Source organism: Marmota marmota, unplaced genomic scaffold (assembly GCF_001458135.2).
Source record: "Marmota marmota marmota unplaced genomic scaffold, marMar, whole genome shotgun sequence".
Taxonomy (NCBI): domain Eukaryota; kingdom Metazoa; phylum Chordata; class Mammalia; order Rodentia; family Sciuridae; genus Marmota; species Marmota marmota.
This window is the reverse complement of record NW_026000005.1, coordinates 836,671-852,909: the sequence shown is the minus strand read 5'-3', so window position 1 is coordinate 852,909 and position 16,239 is coordinate 836,671. Positions and strand designations below refer to the sequence as shown.

The following is a 16,239-nucleotide window of genomic DNA, read 5'->3' as shown; positions in this document are numbered from 1 at the left end:
TAGACCCCGGCGGCATTCTGGGTAGAGCCCCTTCCTGTCGCCCCCCCCACACACACACACACTGTGGTGCTCTGCCCCGCCCTCTTGGCGGCGACTGGCAGGGGTCTATGGCCGGGCCGCCGGGGTCTATGGCGGCGCCCCGCCCCTTTTGTGGCTCGTGGCGGCGCGCATGGGGGACGGGGTGGCAAAAGGTGCCACGCGCGGACCGGGTTGGTGGACTTGGTCTTGAGAGTATGCAGCCGTGTGCGCCTGAGAACACCTTTCTGTCCGCATTCGAATTCTGTCTATAAAGACGTCCCTCCTTCACCCTGCTAGCCCCTGCTGGGTGACTGCTGCAAGAGAACTGGGAGACAGGTGCGCACAGGCCTTGCCAGCTCTGGTCCTGGCAGCCAGGAAGCTACAGTAATTCCCCGGTCACCATTGATAGCAGTCAAAATTGGCCCTGTGTATGCTTCTGCTTCCCTGTTTGCTTTGACACACCTTTTTCTGGTTTTTGCAGTTTGGGGAAGATGATAACAGCTAAGCCAGGGAAAACACCGATTCAGGTATTACACGAATATGGCATGAAGACCAAGAACATCCCGGTTTATGAATGTGAAAGATCCGATGTGCAGATACACGTGCCAACTTTCACCTTCAGAGTAACCGTTGGGGACATAACCTGCACAGGTCTGTATGCACAGTTAACCCCTTGACCCTGCTGGTTGGCAGTCCAGACTTGATGTTGCTTTTCAATTGGGAAAAGTGCCCCTTTTGCCAGAGACAGCTATGAGGGGCAGGTTTTAAAACGGAGACCTCATATATTAGGTTGTTAAGAGCTTTTCAACTTCATCTGATTCTAATTTTCTCTTCTCCAGATACAAGGATGCTCAGATAATAAAAAGTTATCCAGGCATCCTACAAGGCTCTTCACATACTATAGGATCCTCCCAAGGTTCCTCCAAGAATTAAAAAGAAACCGGAAGGGTTCTTGGAGCCCTCATAGCTGGGTCAGTAGGTACTATCAAGTTTCATAGTTTTATAAATTATAGCAGATACAGGGAGGCATGACCCGGCAGTTGTCTGAGTTTACCCTTCGTCTTTATAGAATTATTTGGAACTTTGGATCTCTTGTATCACTGTTAAATTATGTCCACATAAAAAAAAAAAAAAAAAAAGGCAAAACAATGAGGAATGTAGAAAGACTCCCATTCACTGTATTACTTAGTAGCTTCTAGTTCTGAAACTGTACAAATATTTTGTATAAGATAGTATCTCCTTTTTATACATGAAGAAACAGGTTCAGAGAGATCATAAATAACATGCTCCGAGTCACACAGCAGTGAAGTTTCAGAATTCAGATGCATGCCCATTTGTAAATGTGAACATTATTTTTCTCATATACCTATTTAATTGCAAACAAAAAAGTAATACTAAATTTAATTTGGAAAAATGCCAAGAAAAGTATTAGTAGGAAGACTGAAATTATATCATTTGATAATCTGAAGGCATCATTTGTATGTGTCCCTGGAAATTTGGACTCCTCTATTTTCATTGAAGCTACTTTAACAAAAATATGAAGCTTTTTTTTCTATGTGAGACAGGTGGATAAGAAGTGTGGCTGCAGTGTTCCTCATATAAGCCATAGTGTCAACATTGCATTATTATTATTTAAGTTGTTCTATTTTTAAATATCCAGTGGAAGTTTAAAAAAAAGTAGTCCCTCCCACCCCAACATGCTTTAAGCCAGGGAATGATTACTTGTTTCTAGGGCTGGATTTGTGGCTCAGTGGAAGAGCACTTGCTTGCCTGGCCTGTGTGAGGCACTAGGTTCAATCCTCAGCATCACATAAAAAATTAAATAAAATAAAGATATTGTGTCCATCGACAACTGAAAAATATTAAAATAAAACAAAACACCTGTTTCTATTATTATCCCTTGGACCTCTTCTCCCACTACCCTGTCTTCCTGTGCTAGCTAATCTGCCTCCATGGCTTCAAATACCAGATAAAGGCTAATAATTCAGAAATATCTTTCCTCCAGTCCCATTTGCAGAACAGTGTATCAACTTGTGTGCTTGTTGGGCAACTTTGTTTGGATGATACAAAGGCCTCTCAGACTCATTGTCTCAAACTGAATCCATCTTTCCCCTTAAACCCATATTTTTGCATTCCTTTTCTCTGTAAAGGCACCATAGTCACACAGTCGCTCAGTAGAAATTCAGGATTTTTATGTGGTGCTGAGGATCAAACCCAGGGCCTCACATCTGCAAGGCAAGCATTCTACCACTGAGCTACAGCCCCAGCCCCAGGGTTGGTATTCTTGATATCTTTTGCTCCTCTCCTTTCTTGTCCAGTTTGTTATTAAAATCTCTCTACTAAATAGCTATTGAGTCTCTTTCTCTCTTCTTCCTATTGCTACCATCCAGACCACTGTCATCTCTTTTTTTGGATTATAGCTTCTGTGTTATAACTGCTCTTTTTTTCTTTTTAAATTTTTTGATAGATTTTTTTAGCTTTGTTTTATTTACTTTTATGTAGTACTGAGGAGTGAACCCAGTGCTCACATGTGCTAGACAAGCATTCCATCACTGAGCCACAAACCTAGTCCCTCTTTTATCTTCTTCCTGTGTAATGCCCATTCTCTACGAATGTTCTTTTCCTAGTACTCAAATTTGTCCTCCTTCTCTTAACATCCATTGAGTGGTTTCCCCATCACCCTCTGGATAAATACAAAAATTTTAACGTGACTTCTTACCTTCTTGAGATGTAGTCAACAGAAGGATTGATATCATTTGGGTACTTGATGGAAATGCAGAATATAAGGCACATCTCAGATGTATGGGGTCAGAGTATGTTTTAACAAAATTCCTTGTCAATTTTTATACATGTTAAGGTTTGAATAGCACAAGTATATATAATATCTGTGTGTGTGTGTGTGTGTGTATGTATGTGTATGGATATACATATAAAACTCATTCCCCAGCCCCCAAGTTCTCCAGCCTTTTATCTCAAAATTGCTCCCCTTGAGCTCTTACACATTAGCCATATGCAACACTTATGGCCTTGATAACACTGCTTTCTTTTGCCTTTGAGCCTTTGCAGGTGCCTTTCCTCTACCAAGAATGCTCTTCCTAATCTCCTAGTTCTCTCTCCTTTACTAGACTTTCCTCATCTTTCAAGTGTGTGTTTAGTTCTCTTTCTCCATAAAACTGTTCTGAAGCCCTAACAAGAACAGTGGTACTGCTACTTTTGTGCGCTTTCCTAGAGTTCACACTTAGGCTTGGTGTAACATGTTTCAGATACCTATTAGCAGACAAAATCCCACACTAGGCTGTCAGCCATAGAGGTCAGGGAATCCCTTCAGTTCTGTGCTATGTCCCTAATGTCTATGTTATTAGATAAAAGAGTATGGTTTTTGTGTCCTCTGACATTAGAGGGTCACACTTCAATCTTATTTCCTAACATTGAGGGTTTGAACTCAGAAGGAAAAAAATGATTGAATTCACTCTTTACCAGATGCAGCTGCTTGCTGAATTCAAATATCAGTCTTATCCCTAACCTCCCTTATCTACAAGGCAAAAGATACAGATTGTGTGGAAGACATAAGGCATAAGCTGACACCTATTACTGCTTAGCCTAGCATAGGGGTTTGATCCAGAATAGGACCAGGCTATTGTGCACATTTCACTGTCCAAAAGTTCTGTAAGTTTCTTCTGTAAAGGAAATTTCTTGCTTCAGAAGAACTTCCTGCCCAGGAATAAGGGAAGAGTGAAATGCTAAGTTGTGTTTCTTCTGGAGGTGTGACATGGTCTACATCATTACCATTTGTGTAATAAATATATAATATAGAAAGAGTAAAGTTTTTTACATAGGGATGCATAGATTTAAATACATAGAACTTTTTAGATTGTGATTTTGTTCCTGTATCAGTTTCACACAGTGAATAGTTTATTTCAGTGTATAATTGCATGTAGTGTATGTTTTCAGTACTAACTGCATATATGAAAAACCTGTAGTGACTTTGTTTTGTAGTATGACAACATCTCTGTAAGGCACACATTTTCACAAAGACTATCTTTTTACATTTTAATTCAGGTGAAGGTACAAGTAAGAAGCTGGCGAAACACCGAGCTGCAGAGGCGGCCATCCACATTCTGAAAGCCAATGCAAGTATTTGGTGAGCTAAATTTCTTTGTATTCTGCAGCTCAAAATGATCATGGCTGAGGTAAGATTAAAAATGTGAACATGCTCCCCAAAGCAGCAGAGTGAACAGTATCTGAGCTCTAAAATTCTATTTCTTTGTGAAAACCTATCACCCATGAAGATAGTTCTATCCAATTAAGCCCAGCAGTTACCAATTAACTGCAGCCTCTCATGAATTAGGCTTTACTTTGTTGTTTTTTAGATGGCGTGCAGCAGTCGGAAACCATAATATCTCTGGCAACTGTTAATATTCTGTATTAAGACTTTGATTATTTCTACACTGAAGAAAACAAGGTGTGAGATGGAAATAAAATATTCCTTAGGGAATTCTCATTGGAAAGAAGGAGGTAGAGATTTCCTTTTATTATAGACTGTATACCAAATACGAGAGAATGTGAACTGGGATATCCTTGCCATGTTTTTCCAAATTGAATTTTTTTTTTTTCTGTTTTAGGTGAATCTTAAAGCATCTCATGTATAATAAAATATTATCGTTTGGTTTCTGTTAGGCACACCATGGAACATAGTATGCCTTAAATTCTTTTTACACATGAACTCAAAAATGCTAGAAGTGGAAGCTGGATGTGGTGGCTCACGCCTATAATCCCAGCAACTTGGGTGGTTGAGGCAAGAGGATTGCAAGTTCAAGGCTAGCCTCAGCAACTTAGAGAGGCCCTAAGAAACTTAGTAAGACCCTGTTTCAAAATAAAAAGGGCTGGGGATATGGCTCAATGGTTAAGCTCCCCTAGGTTTAAACCCTGCTACCAAAATATAAAAAAATAAAGAAGTTACTATACTAATTACTAGTAATCTTTCATTGATTTACATTTCTTTCTGATTTTAGCCCCTGATTCTACATGTGTGTTCTTCCTCTGAATTATAAAACTCAGGTTAAAACAGAAACATCTGGTCTTTGACATAAATTGTCTCAAATTGCAAAATATACACAGATGTTTAGTACATAAAAATGATTTGGGCAACAGTAAATAGTTCTTCTGGGTAATAACTTTGTCCACTCAATTTGCTACCCAGTGATAATAGTTCTATATGTCAGCAATCTAAATAGGTTCTTGTGACTTTTTGGTAAATGGATAATATTCAATAATTATTTAAAGAATTCTGAAAGTATAGTTTCAATTTGTCCCTGGGTTCAGTCCCCAGTACCCAAAAATAAAGAAGATGCTTAGAGTTTAGTCTGGTATAATCTGCTCATAACTAACTGCAAAGATCTGTGGAACTTGAAATCAGATTGTTTTTCCTAAAGCCGTAACAAGTCTTTAGGATTAAGTCTGTATTTAGGTTCTCATGCAATACTCTTCCCTTTTCCTAAGTCATTCTAAACTTTTTGGGTAATTTAGAACTAACCAGTGACATAGCAACCCTCTAGACAAGCACTTAACCCAGACAAGCCTTGGATCTCACAAGGTGATACTTGCTTCTCTGGGGTCATACCTTACAATTGATTTATGCTAGCTTTCAAGACATGCCAAATGGCATAGCAGATTTTGAGTTCTGCCTCCACTGATGATGGCTGTGCTATTTCTGTGCAGCCCAAAGGTCAACCCAACATGTTGAGCACATTGGTAGAAATGAGTGTACGGAGTGTCCTTTCTGCATATAGGAACTTCACTTTGTCAGCAAAAAAGGCTAACAAACTTTACTATATATTTGTGCTTCTTGACAGATAAAATGGGAATTACTAAGCTGTAATCAGGCCTAAAATGGCCTGATTTAATACAGAGACTTTTTCACTTCTCCATCACAATTATTTGGGTAGCTTCGGCATGCAGCATTGTAAGTGAATACTTATATCTAATCAGCCTATGTAAAGCTTGAAATTCTGGCATTTGGTAAAGAAACTTGAGGAAGTGCAATAGTTAAACCTCACTTGTCATGGAAGAAATGATTCTTCTATTGCTTAGGTGGAAGTAACCTTGGAATGCAGCTTCTTCTGCATTAGGCATTGATCTTCTGAGTAACTAGTAATTTCAAACTGCCTAGAAAAGATTGTTCTTTTTCCTTAATCATAATCCCTACATTGTTAAACCAGATTTATGTAGACCATCTATTTTATGCAGGATACATAGAACTCTTAACAGGATTATCTTAGCACTGAGCACATGATGGAATAATAGGTCTCTCTTCCACAGTTATATTGATGATCTGTGTTATCCATAGTGCCAGGCTAAATTTCCTGGCTAATACTCTTATTATATCTTGTGTAGTCATAATAGTGTACTTTGAATATATTTTTATCAAGCACCTATTATGTATAAAGCACTATGAAGCTTATGTAGGTAAATAATGCACCCTACCATCAAGGAGTTTACAATCTGAATTGGGAGAGGTTTGGTGAGGGTCAGACAAATTACTTGTATTTCTAAGGCTGTATAATTTAGGTCAGTTTTCTTAAGAAAGAGTCAAACCAAGCTTGGCATAGTGGTGACACCTGTAATTCCAGTGATTTGAGACGCTGAGGCAGACAGTCTTGTTTAAGGCCAGCCCATACAACTTAGTAAGACCCATCTCAAAAAGAGAGAAAAGAGTGTATCCCATTGGTAGAATGTCCCTAGGTTTGATCCTCAGTACTTAAAAAAATAAAATAAAGAATAAAATGTCAAACCAAATGTTATAATGGTTCAAAGGAGTGAGAGAGTATGATCCATTGGGTAAAAGGCTAGGTTTCTTAGAGGAAGTGACATTTGATATGTACAGATAGATATAGAGTTCAGATTTCTATAGAAATTGTTGAAAAGAAGGGCATCACATGTAGATATAATGCAAGAGCTTCACTTAAGTAGAAAATTTTTTCTTTTTTAGTAAGTAATTTGGGGAAATTATTTTATTGAATAACATTCAAAAATATGTTTAGCTTTGCAGTTCCTGACCCCTTAATGCCTGACCCTTCCAAACAACCAAAGAACCAGCTTAATCCTATTGGTTCATTACAGGTAAGTTGTATATTTTTTCCATACTTACCTTTTTGTCTACTGATAAAAGATAAAATTAATTGGTGGTATTACAGTGCTCAAGATAAGCCATTTTATATTTTCATGATGGTGAAATATTTTGTTTTCCAACTTATTTTATGCAGCTAACTTAGAATTATTTTCCCGTTTATTTAAGTTGTGGATTTTCTTCCATATGCAGTATCTGCCTTTGGTTTGTGAAATTCTCATTTGAAATAACAGGACCTCATTGCACATGGGTAGAGAATATTATACTTTAAGAACATTTCTTCCCATCTTTGTGACAAACCTCTTTCTACTGCTCTTGAGACAGAAGACTTTATAAAGAGCCAAAATTGGGTAACCTAACTCAAGATGCACCCTACCATCAAGGAGTTTACAATCTGAATTGGAAGAGGTTAGGTGAGGGTCAGACAAATTACTTGTATTTCTAAGGCTGTATAAGAAAAGAAATGTAATTAATTTATTTGATTATTCTAACAAAATTATATTTACACACACACATGCACACACATATGTTTATCTTTAAATTTCTGCAAACAGAATATTCTTTTTGCAGATTATCCATGTGCTCTGTTAGGACTATTTTCCTCTCCATTACCTAACCAATCCTTTGGTCTCTTTTTTCTGCTCTATAAGTTTTTCTATTGTTTTCTTCACATGTAGCTTCATCTCATCCCAGTTTGTTTGCTGTCTCTGCTCCTCGTGAGCCCCTGACCAAATGCTGCAGGTCCAGAAGCCCGTAGGTAGGAGGGGAGAGGCTTTAGGAACTGAGGGCAGGGAGACCTGTGGGTGTCTCCTCTGATGTTCCCAAAGAGGTCACTGGTGGCCGGTCTTTCTCTGATATCAGCTCACTATTGCTTAAAAGAAGAATGCCATTCATAGGACAAAACTGCTTCCATTTTAGTATTGTAATATAAAGATGTAAAAGATGGGAATGTTTATGGGACATATAGGGTCTTTCCTTCTTTTCAAATATATGACTAGAAATGAGATTGAAATCAAGAAGAAATAAAATTTGTGTGATTAAGCCATTTTACAGATGAATTTTCTATTTATTTACTATTAAAGCTTTATTTCAATTTTATAGGAATTGGCTATTCATCATGGCTGGAGACTTCCTGAATATACTCTTTCCCAGGAAGGAGGACCTGCTCATAAGAGAGAATATACCACAATTTGCAGGCTAGAGTCATTTATGGAAACTGGTACTTGTTTCTTACCATTTAAGACATTTGTAATATTTTCAGATGATGAATGACCATAGAAATCTTTGTTGTTATATCTTCTCAAAAATGTCTGTGGGGAGAAAAATTGATAAACTCCTATACTACTATCTCTAACTTTCTAAGGTAGAACTTAAATATAAATATTTGGTCTTGCACATCTGTAATCCCAGTAACTCAGAAGGCAGGAGAAATGAGGGTTCAAGGCCATCCTCAGCAACTAGTGAGGCTCTGTTCCAAAAACTACAGAGGGCTGAAGGGGTAACTCAGGGGTAAAGTAGCCCTGGGTTCAATCCCCAGTTCCTCCAATAAAAAAAGGAAGAAGAATACTCATGTTTCTTAATTTGATGTTTTTAAAAAAATCATAAGTTGTTAATGGAAAGATGTATTATTGGCTCCATACCTTAAATAATCTTCATCTATGTATTAGTGATTTAAATAATTCATCTGGGAGGAAAAACAGTAGTAAATCTCTTAAAGTTTCAACAGATATTCTAGAAAGTAGGACTAGAGAAGATTACATTTGAAAAAGAGGTGATTAATAAGAAAATAGATGGCCCAAAAAATGCAATAAGATAAAAAATAAATAGAAATTGTCTTTTGGAATTATAGTAACTTCTAAGTTGTAAAAGACATAAACTGTGAGGAATAGCAGCCACTTAATTAAGTACTAGTGAGAATTCTTCTTTATTACTCTGGCATGTTTTTGTTATTTTCAAAATGACCGAAAGTAGACTTTTACCTTAGCTAGATATTAGTTTCAAGTAACAGGCACTGTCTGCCTTGAGAGGTGATGTGGCCACTGCAGAAACCACTAGGCCAGAAGCAGTGCCTCTCCTTTGGGTTCCTGATGTAGTCCTTTATTTTCAAAAGTGAAGCAAATTACTTCATCTCCCTGGGCTTCAGATTTTTAATTTACAAAGCAGAATATGAAAGTAGCTATTTAAGGTATCTTTCTTTCAATTCCATCATTTTTTATTCCCTTCTTATTCATGTTAAGGAAATTCTATATTTGTTAGTATAGAAGATTGTAAATAGATAATGGACATTGAGAGAGGGATCATATTCAAATATATTTTCGTAAATAAATTGGTCACAATTAAACCAAATACTGTTCATTAAAGTTAGGCAAAGGGAAGAATAATTATTAAAGAAAAACAGAAAGTATAATTATTAAAGAAAAGAACTACCTTCAAAAATGTAAAGAATTAATAGTCATTTGAGGGCTCGAGGTGTAGCTCAGTATTAGAGCACTTGCCTAGCATGCATGAGGTCCTGAGTATAATCCCCAGCACTGAAAAAAAGAGGGGGAATAAGTATATATATTAACGTGTGTGTGTGTGTGTGTGTTTTACAACCAACAAAAACAATAAACAAAATGTCAAGTGAGTAAGAAAATACCCTAGAAGATGAAAAACATAATCCCTTACACATTCAATCATCCTCTGTGGACACTGATTTCCTTAATAAATCTACCATCTTTTTTTCTTTTTATAGGAAAGGGGGCATCGAAGAAACAAGCCAAGAGAAATGCTGCTGAAAAATTTCTTGCCAAATTTAGTAATATTTCTCCAGAGAACCACATTTCTCTAGTGAGTATTAAGCAGACAGTTATGATGTTAATTTGATTAAGCTTTTCTTGCTTTAGGAATATTTCCTTAATTTCTTGTTGGATTGATACTTCATTGTTGCAATTTAAAAAAAAAAAAATCTTTTCATCTTTCATTTGCACACCATGCCAATTTTAGCTGCTTTCTATATGTGAGCCAGAGTCACATGAGGTAACCAGGTAAGAGGACTTGAGAGACACAGTCAATTCAGAATAATAGGATGGGATCTAAACATGACAGCCCCAGCTGGGGTTGTACCTCTGTGGTAGAGTGCATGCATAGCATTTGTGAAGCTCTGGATTTGATTCTCAATACCAAAAATTACTGAAGAATGAATGAATAAAGTGATAGTCCAGGGGTGCTATTTTTGCCTTCAAAGCAACAGCACTTTTCCATTTTTTGTTGGTCCATTCACTTATCCACTCAACAATCATTTAGTGTGCTCCTACTGTATGCTAAGGTCTGTGCCCAGTACTGGGCTACAGTGAATGAACAATTTCTACCACTAAGGAGTTTATAGCCTCCTAAACAGGGAAGAATATTACAGATGAGTCCTTACAGAGGGCAGTCTGGGAACATGGAAGAAGGTATCTGATCTAGACTGTGGTTTCAGAAAACCTTCAAGGAGGAAGAGAAACCTTTGCTCTACATACAAAAAAAAAAAAAAAAAATTGTGTGGTTTTTGTTTCCCTGATGGGCCAGGGGCCCCCTCTATGTCTCCAAAGTTGCCTCTTAGATAAAAGGCAGCACCATCTTGGTCAAAAGAGAATTAGAAAAATAATTCATTAAAGGTCTCAACAACTTCCAACTCCAATATTGACAAACAAAAGTATTTTTAAATACTTAACAATGTATTTTATTTATTAGTGTTGTTTTTTATTTTTCATTTCATGGTATTTGTTAAACGGATGTGCATGTTAGCATTGTCTAGTTTAAATTAGAAAGATAACCACATAGTACCAATTTAAATATGCTTTCTGAAGTATTAAATGTGAGTGCTTGTAAGTATACTGATACTGGTGTTAAAAGACAGTCTTTAAGACTATAAATCTTCATCTCTTTTTCAGACTAATGTAGTAGGAAATTCTTTAGGATGCACTTGGCATTCCTTGAGGAATTCTCCTGGTGAAAAGATCAACTTACTGAAAAGAAGCCTCCTTAGTATTCCTAATACAGATTACATCCAGCTGCTTAGTGAAATTGCCAAGGAACAAGGTTTTAACATAACGTATTTGGATATAGGTATGATTTTTTTCTTTGGCTTATCCCAAGATGCATTTCTTTTTAAAATGTGTTTGAAAAACAAAAATTTCTGTTATAATTTGTTATTTCTAATTATAGGATCAAGGATTCTAACTATATATAATTGCCAGACCAGTATTATATATAATTGAGATATCTTGATTCTTGTGGATAGTAATAATAGCTAACATACAGTTTCAATAATAAATGTCAATAGCTGAAAGTTATAGTTTAACTGTGTGCCAGCCCTGTACTAAGGACATGTATCAATTAATGAATCCTGAAACTAACTCTGAAGTGAATTCTATTATTCTTACTTATGAGTGAAGAAAGTAAGGCAGAGAAAGGTTGAGAAACTGACCCAAGACCACATAACTAGCCAGTGGTAGAACAAGATTAGGGGAAGAGGGTCAGACATGATGGTGCATACCTGTAATCCCATTGGCTCAGAAGGCTGAGGCAGGAGGATCACAAATTCAGAGCCAGCCTCAGCAACTTAGTAAGCCATAAGCAACTTAGTAAGACTCTTGTCTTATAATGAAAAATAAAAAGGGCTGGGGATGTGGCTCAGTGGTTAAGTGCTCCTGGGTTCAGTCCCTCATACCAAAAAAATAAAAGATTAAAAAAAAAAGAAAAGAAAAGAAAATTAGGGAAAGAGTTCCAGCATATTCACTGGCTGTTATACTAGGTCTGTCGGGCATTTGGCAATTAAAAAGCACTCCCATTTGTAGTACAAGTATCAAGTCTGTGTGGGCCAAACCATGTGTCCACTTAATCACTGAGTGCCATTTCTCGGCAGTAAATGGGAAAAAGTCAATTTGTAACTTTATTCCATCCCAGCTATCATCTATTATATTTTCCTTAATTTGTGGTCTTTTATATAGACAAATATGGACAAATGAGAAAGCAAGTCAGTGTAGATTTTATTTTAATTCAATTTGTAAAGCTAGTTGTGTGTATGTGTATGTCACACATTTGGTATCTTGATTTAATATCAGCATAACAAGTGAAGAATTTGATATCCCTACTCCACTCTCAGTGAGATGTGGGAACTCAGCTGTCAGAGATACTAGCACTGGAAAATTAGAGTGGTCAGGGGATGAGAGAACTTCTGATATTCTCTGCTACTTTGGAATTAAATGATGAGTCATGCAGTGTCTTGATAAGCCAAGAATGATGCAGAACCCGGAAAATTAATGAAGAAAGATGGTCAGGAGAGATGGCTGATGGGAATCCACTCATTTAGCAAATATTTATTGATGTTTGTAGTTTGTTGAGAGTTTGGGATACAGAGATAAATGAGCTATGTCACGAATAGAGTTAACTATGGAAGATACAGAATCTCTGAAAAGAAGGAAATTTGAGATGGATATTTTGGATCATGAATTAATTCCTTTGAAACTCTTATGAATTTTAAGAACTAAATCATTCTTATAAATATAGAACAAGGGGCTGGGGTTGTGGCTCAGCTGTAGAGCACTCGCCTAGCACATGTGAGGTGCTGGGTTTGATCCTCAGCACTACATTAAAAAAGTGTGTGTGTGTGTGTGTGTGTGTGTGTGTGTGTGTATATGAACAAGCTTTTGGCTAACTTTTAGGCAGCTATCTTCAAAAAAAATAGATAAATGACCAACAAACCTATGAAAAGATGTTCAACATCATTACTCAACTGGGAATTGCAAGTCAAAACGACAGTGTGGTACCACTGCACACTATATAGTCAAAACAATGGAAAATAGCAAGTGTCTGATGATGAAGAGATTGGAATCTCATACATTGTTGATGGAATGTAAAATAATTTAGCCACCATGGGAAAATGTCTTAGTTCCTTAAATTAATTGCCAGCAGTTTCACACCTAGGTATATAACCCACAAGAATTGAAAACTGGTATTCAAACAAATAACCAGTACACATTCCCAGAAGCACTATTTGCAAGAGCCAAAAGTGGCAATGGTCCAAATGTCCACCAACAAATGAATGGATGAACAAATGTGGAATATCCATTCAATAGAATATTATTCAGCTGTAAAAGGGAATAAAGTTCTAATATGTGCTACAACATAGAAGATAGTGAAAAACATGCTGAGTGAAAGAAGCCAGAAACAAAAGGCTGCACATATTCTATGATTCTGTTTATATTAACTGCCCACAGAAGGGTAATCCATAGACATTAAACACAGATGGTTGGTTGCCAGGATTGGGGAAGAGGGAATGGAGAGTAACAGTTTAAGGAGTTCAGGATATCCTCTTGGGGTGATGAAGATGTTTTGAAACTGGCTAGAGGGACTACTTGGACATCACTATAAATCTGCTGAGTGCCACTAAATTGTTTATTTTAAAATGATTGGTTTTATGTGAATTTTCCTTAAATTTAAAAAGATGGTAGAACTAAAAAAAAAAAGTCTCTTCACTCACTAAATAATCTCACTTTATCTGGATATTCTTCACTAAATTGACTAGCTAAAATAGAAACATTTAATCATGACCACTTTGAATGAATAAGTCATAAATTTACTTCTTAAGAACTCTTGCCTCATTTTACCATCTTCAGAAGAATGAGAAGAATGTGCATTTCCTGGGTTTAAGTGTTGTTTTTAAAACACCATAACTGAGATTGCACAGACTTAAACCCTAAAAATAGGAAGGCACAAGAGAGGTCTTTCCCTGAACCAGGTCTTTTCTTGTTGAAATGCCTACTGAAAATGACTTCCAATGGGAAACAGCCTCTCTAGTCCTCTAGCAAATGGTTCTTTCCCTCTTAAGAAAGTTGCTTATTAGTACAGTGCTTTCCAAGCCTCGTTCAAATAGTCACATTAGAGTTGCTTGGGAGCTTCCTTGAAATGCAGGAGCCAGCCACCTCCAGCCCCAACCCCATGCTTCTGATAGAATGGGCTAGCATTGAGTCCTAAACACCTGTGTTTCTTTGAAGTTCTGTCAGATGGTTTGAAGCAGTATGTTTGAGAACTGCTATGACTGAACAACCATTTCTGTTGTGAAGCTGGGGATTAAACCCAAGTGCTCTCCCACTGAGCTACATCCCCAGCCTTTTTTATTTAATTTTGAGTTCCCCAACCTGGCCTTGAACTTGTGATCCTCCTGCCTCAGCCTCCTGAGTTGCAGGGATTACAGGCGTGTACCATTGCACCTGACTCATTCTATGTTTTTTGTTTATACAAGCATGACAGAAATGATGAATGAATGAAATAGTGTACCATGGGTGAGAAAGACCAAAAAAAAAAAAAAAAAGATTGTTTTTATAAAGGTCTGCTTTCTACAGTTTGCACTAATCATCACGTTTGCTTGTGTCATTACAGAAGAACTGAGTGCAAATGGGCAGTATCAGTGTCTCGCCGAACTGTCAACCAGTCCTATCACAGTCTGTCATGGCTCCGGCATCTCCTGTGGCAATGCACAGAGTGATGCCGCCCACAATGCTTTGCAGTATTTAAAGATAATAGCAGAAAGAAAGTAAACTTAGGGCAGCTTAGAAAGTCCTTCAGTAGCACATAAAAAGTTTCCGTCACTCCTTCCCCAGTAAAACTTCTACTGTATTGTTTGAGTTTGTGTGTTGTTTCCACATCTCTTCGGATTCCATCAACACTCCAGATTTAATTATCTCCTGGTAGTTATTACTAAGCTCTTTTTAATGGCTTCAACTTTGTATTGGTATATTGTTTTTATAAACTTTGTACCACGAAGCAGAGCAGGGCCAGGCAAATGGGAGGAAGAAGCTGCATGTTTGATAATGATGATGAAGAAGAAGAAAAAGAAATAAAACTACTGCTAGCAACAGTCTTACTGGTGCTTAAACAACTTCTTTTTTTTTTTTTTTTTTTTTTTTTTTGCGCAAGGCTTCGTAACGGGAATTTGAAGGAAGCCCTTTAGGTTTAGATGTTGAGATATGGCATTAACAGACTTTTACTGAATGTGATTGTTAAATTTCAGGGAACATGATTGGTCTCCTGTGTATTTGAAACCATGTAATAAAGAGCTGTTGTTATAATGAGGTTCTGCTCATTTTATTAAAGAGCTACTGACTTGACTTTGGCCCAGTCTTATAAATAATATTTTAATATGGATAGTTTGTTATTTATATAACTCAAAAAGTCAAAGGTAAAAGAACCTGTAGCCTAAGCAAAATATATATGTGATAAATCACTTCCTTATTTTCTGTAAGCATATGCAACATTGTATTTTGCCTTGACATAACCATTCTTAGATGAAGTAGTAGTTGAAAAATCATTAATGGCATTACCAGACAACCCCAGAACCTTTCCAGTTCATTCAATTCCATTATAAGAATATTTGAAACAAAACAATGAGTGATTAATAGAAGGTAAGTCTCACAAATTTTGATTTTACCCTCCATATTTTCATATACCATCTGTGACACCTCAAGTCTCATCTGTCAGTGCCAGCTAGTGCAAGCTTTGTAAATGAGAAGGAAGTCTTTTGGCCCTGTGTCCAGAGCTCAGGAGAGCCATGTAGATAGAGAAAGCAAGCTATGAATGATGACAGGAAGTTTTGACTATCTCAAGTGTTAATCTAACAATAGATAAGATAGAGCAGGATTTTGGAAAAGAATCATACCTGATTGGAACCCTTTAAGAATAATGAAACTACATTACAAAAGAAAACTAGTACATGTAACTTATTTGAAGTTCTAAAGAGCACTCAACATAGTTTCACATTACAAGGTACATATATATCAATTACATCATGGAAATTTAGGTACTTTTTTGGTGAGGTTAAGGAATGAGTTAAAGACTGTTGGCAAAGTTTAGGCATAAACAGGATCTTGTGGTTTTTAAGATTGGACTAATCTTGGGTTTTTGTGAATGCTCTGGAATCTCTGTCTAGAGATAACAGTATGTTCTGTGTAGTGAAATATTAACTTTGAAGAGTTTAAACTGGGTGAAGATTTCATAAGGCAATGGAAGAAGATTCTTGGATGAGGCCCAAGTGTGGGAAAGAATAATTTAATTTTATTGTCCATAGTTCAAAT

The 16,239-nt window shown here is 36.9% G+C and overlaps 1 protein-coding gene across 2 annotated transcripts; it reads left to right on the top strand.

Annotated features, from left to right (window-relative positions):
- The first annotated feature begins 167 nt into the window (after positions 1 to 167).
- Prkra (protein activator of interferon induced protein kinase EIF2AK2) lies at positions 168 to 15,240 on the top strand. 2 transcript variants are annotated; one of them, XM_048808034.1, is made up of 9 exons: positions 652 to 669; positions 4,078 to 4,159; positions 4,389 to 4,533; positions 5,871 to 5,980; positions 7,059 to 7,137; positions 8,246 to 8,363; positions 9,879 to 9,973; positions 11,059 to 11,233; positions 14,549 to 15,240. In XM_048808034.1, the coding sequence occupies exons 5-9, from the start codon at positions 7,081 to 7,083 to the stop codon at positions 14,704 to 14,706; spliced, it is 603 nt and encodes a 200-aa protein (XP_048663991.1). In that variant the 5' UTR covers positions 652 to 669; positions 4,078 to 4,159; positions 4,389 to 4,533; positions 5,871 to 5,980; positions 7,059 to 7,080; the 3' UTR covers positions 14,707 to 15,240. The 2 variants fall into 2 exon arrangements, with proteins under 2 accessions (XP_048663990.1, XP_048663991.1); XM_048808033.1 differs by lacking the exons at positions 4,389 to 4,533; positions 5,871 to 5,980 and adding an exon at positions 168 to 354 and having other exon boundaries at positions 500 to 669.
- The last annotated feature ends 999 nt before the right edge of the window (positions 15,241 to 16,239 follow it).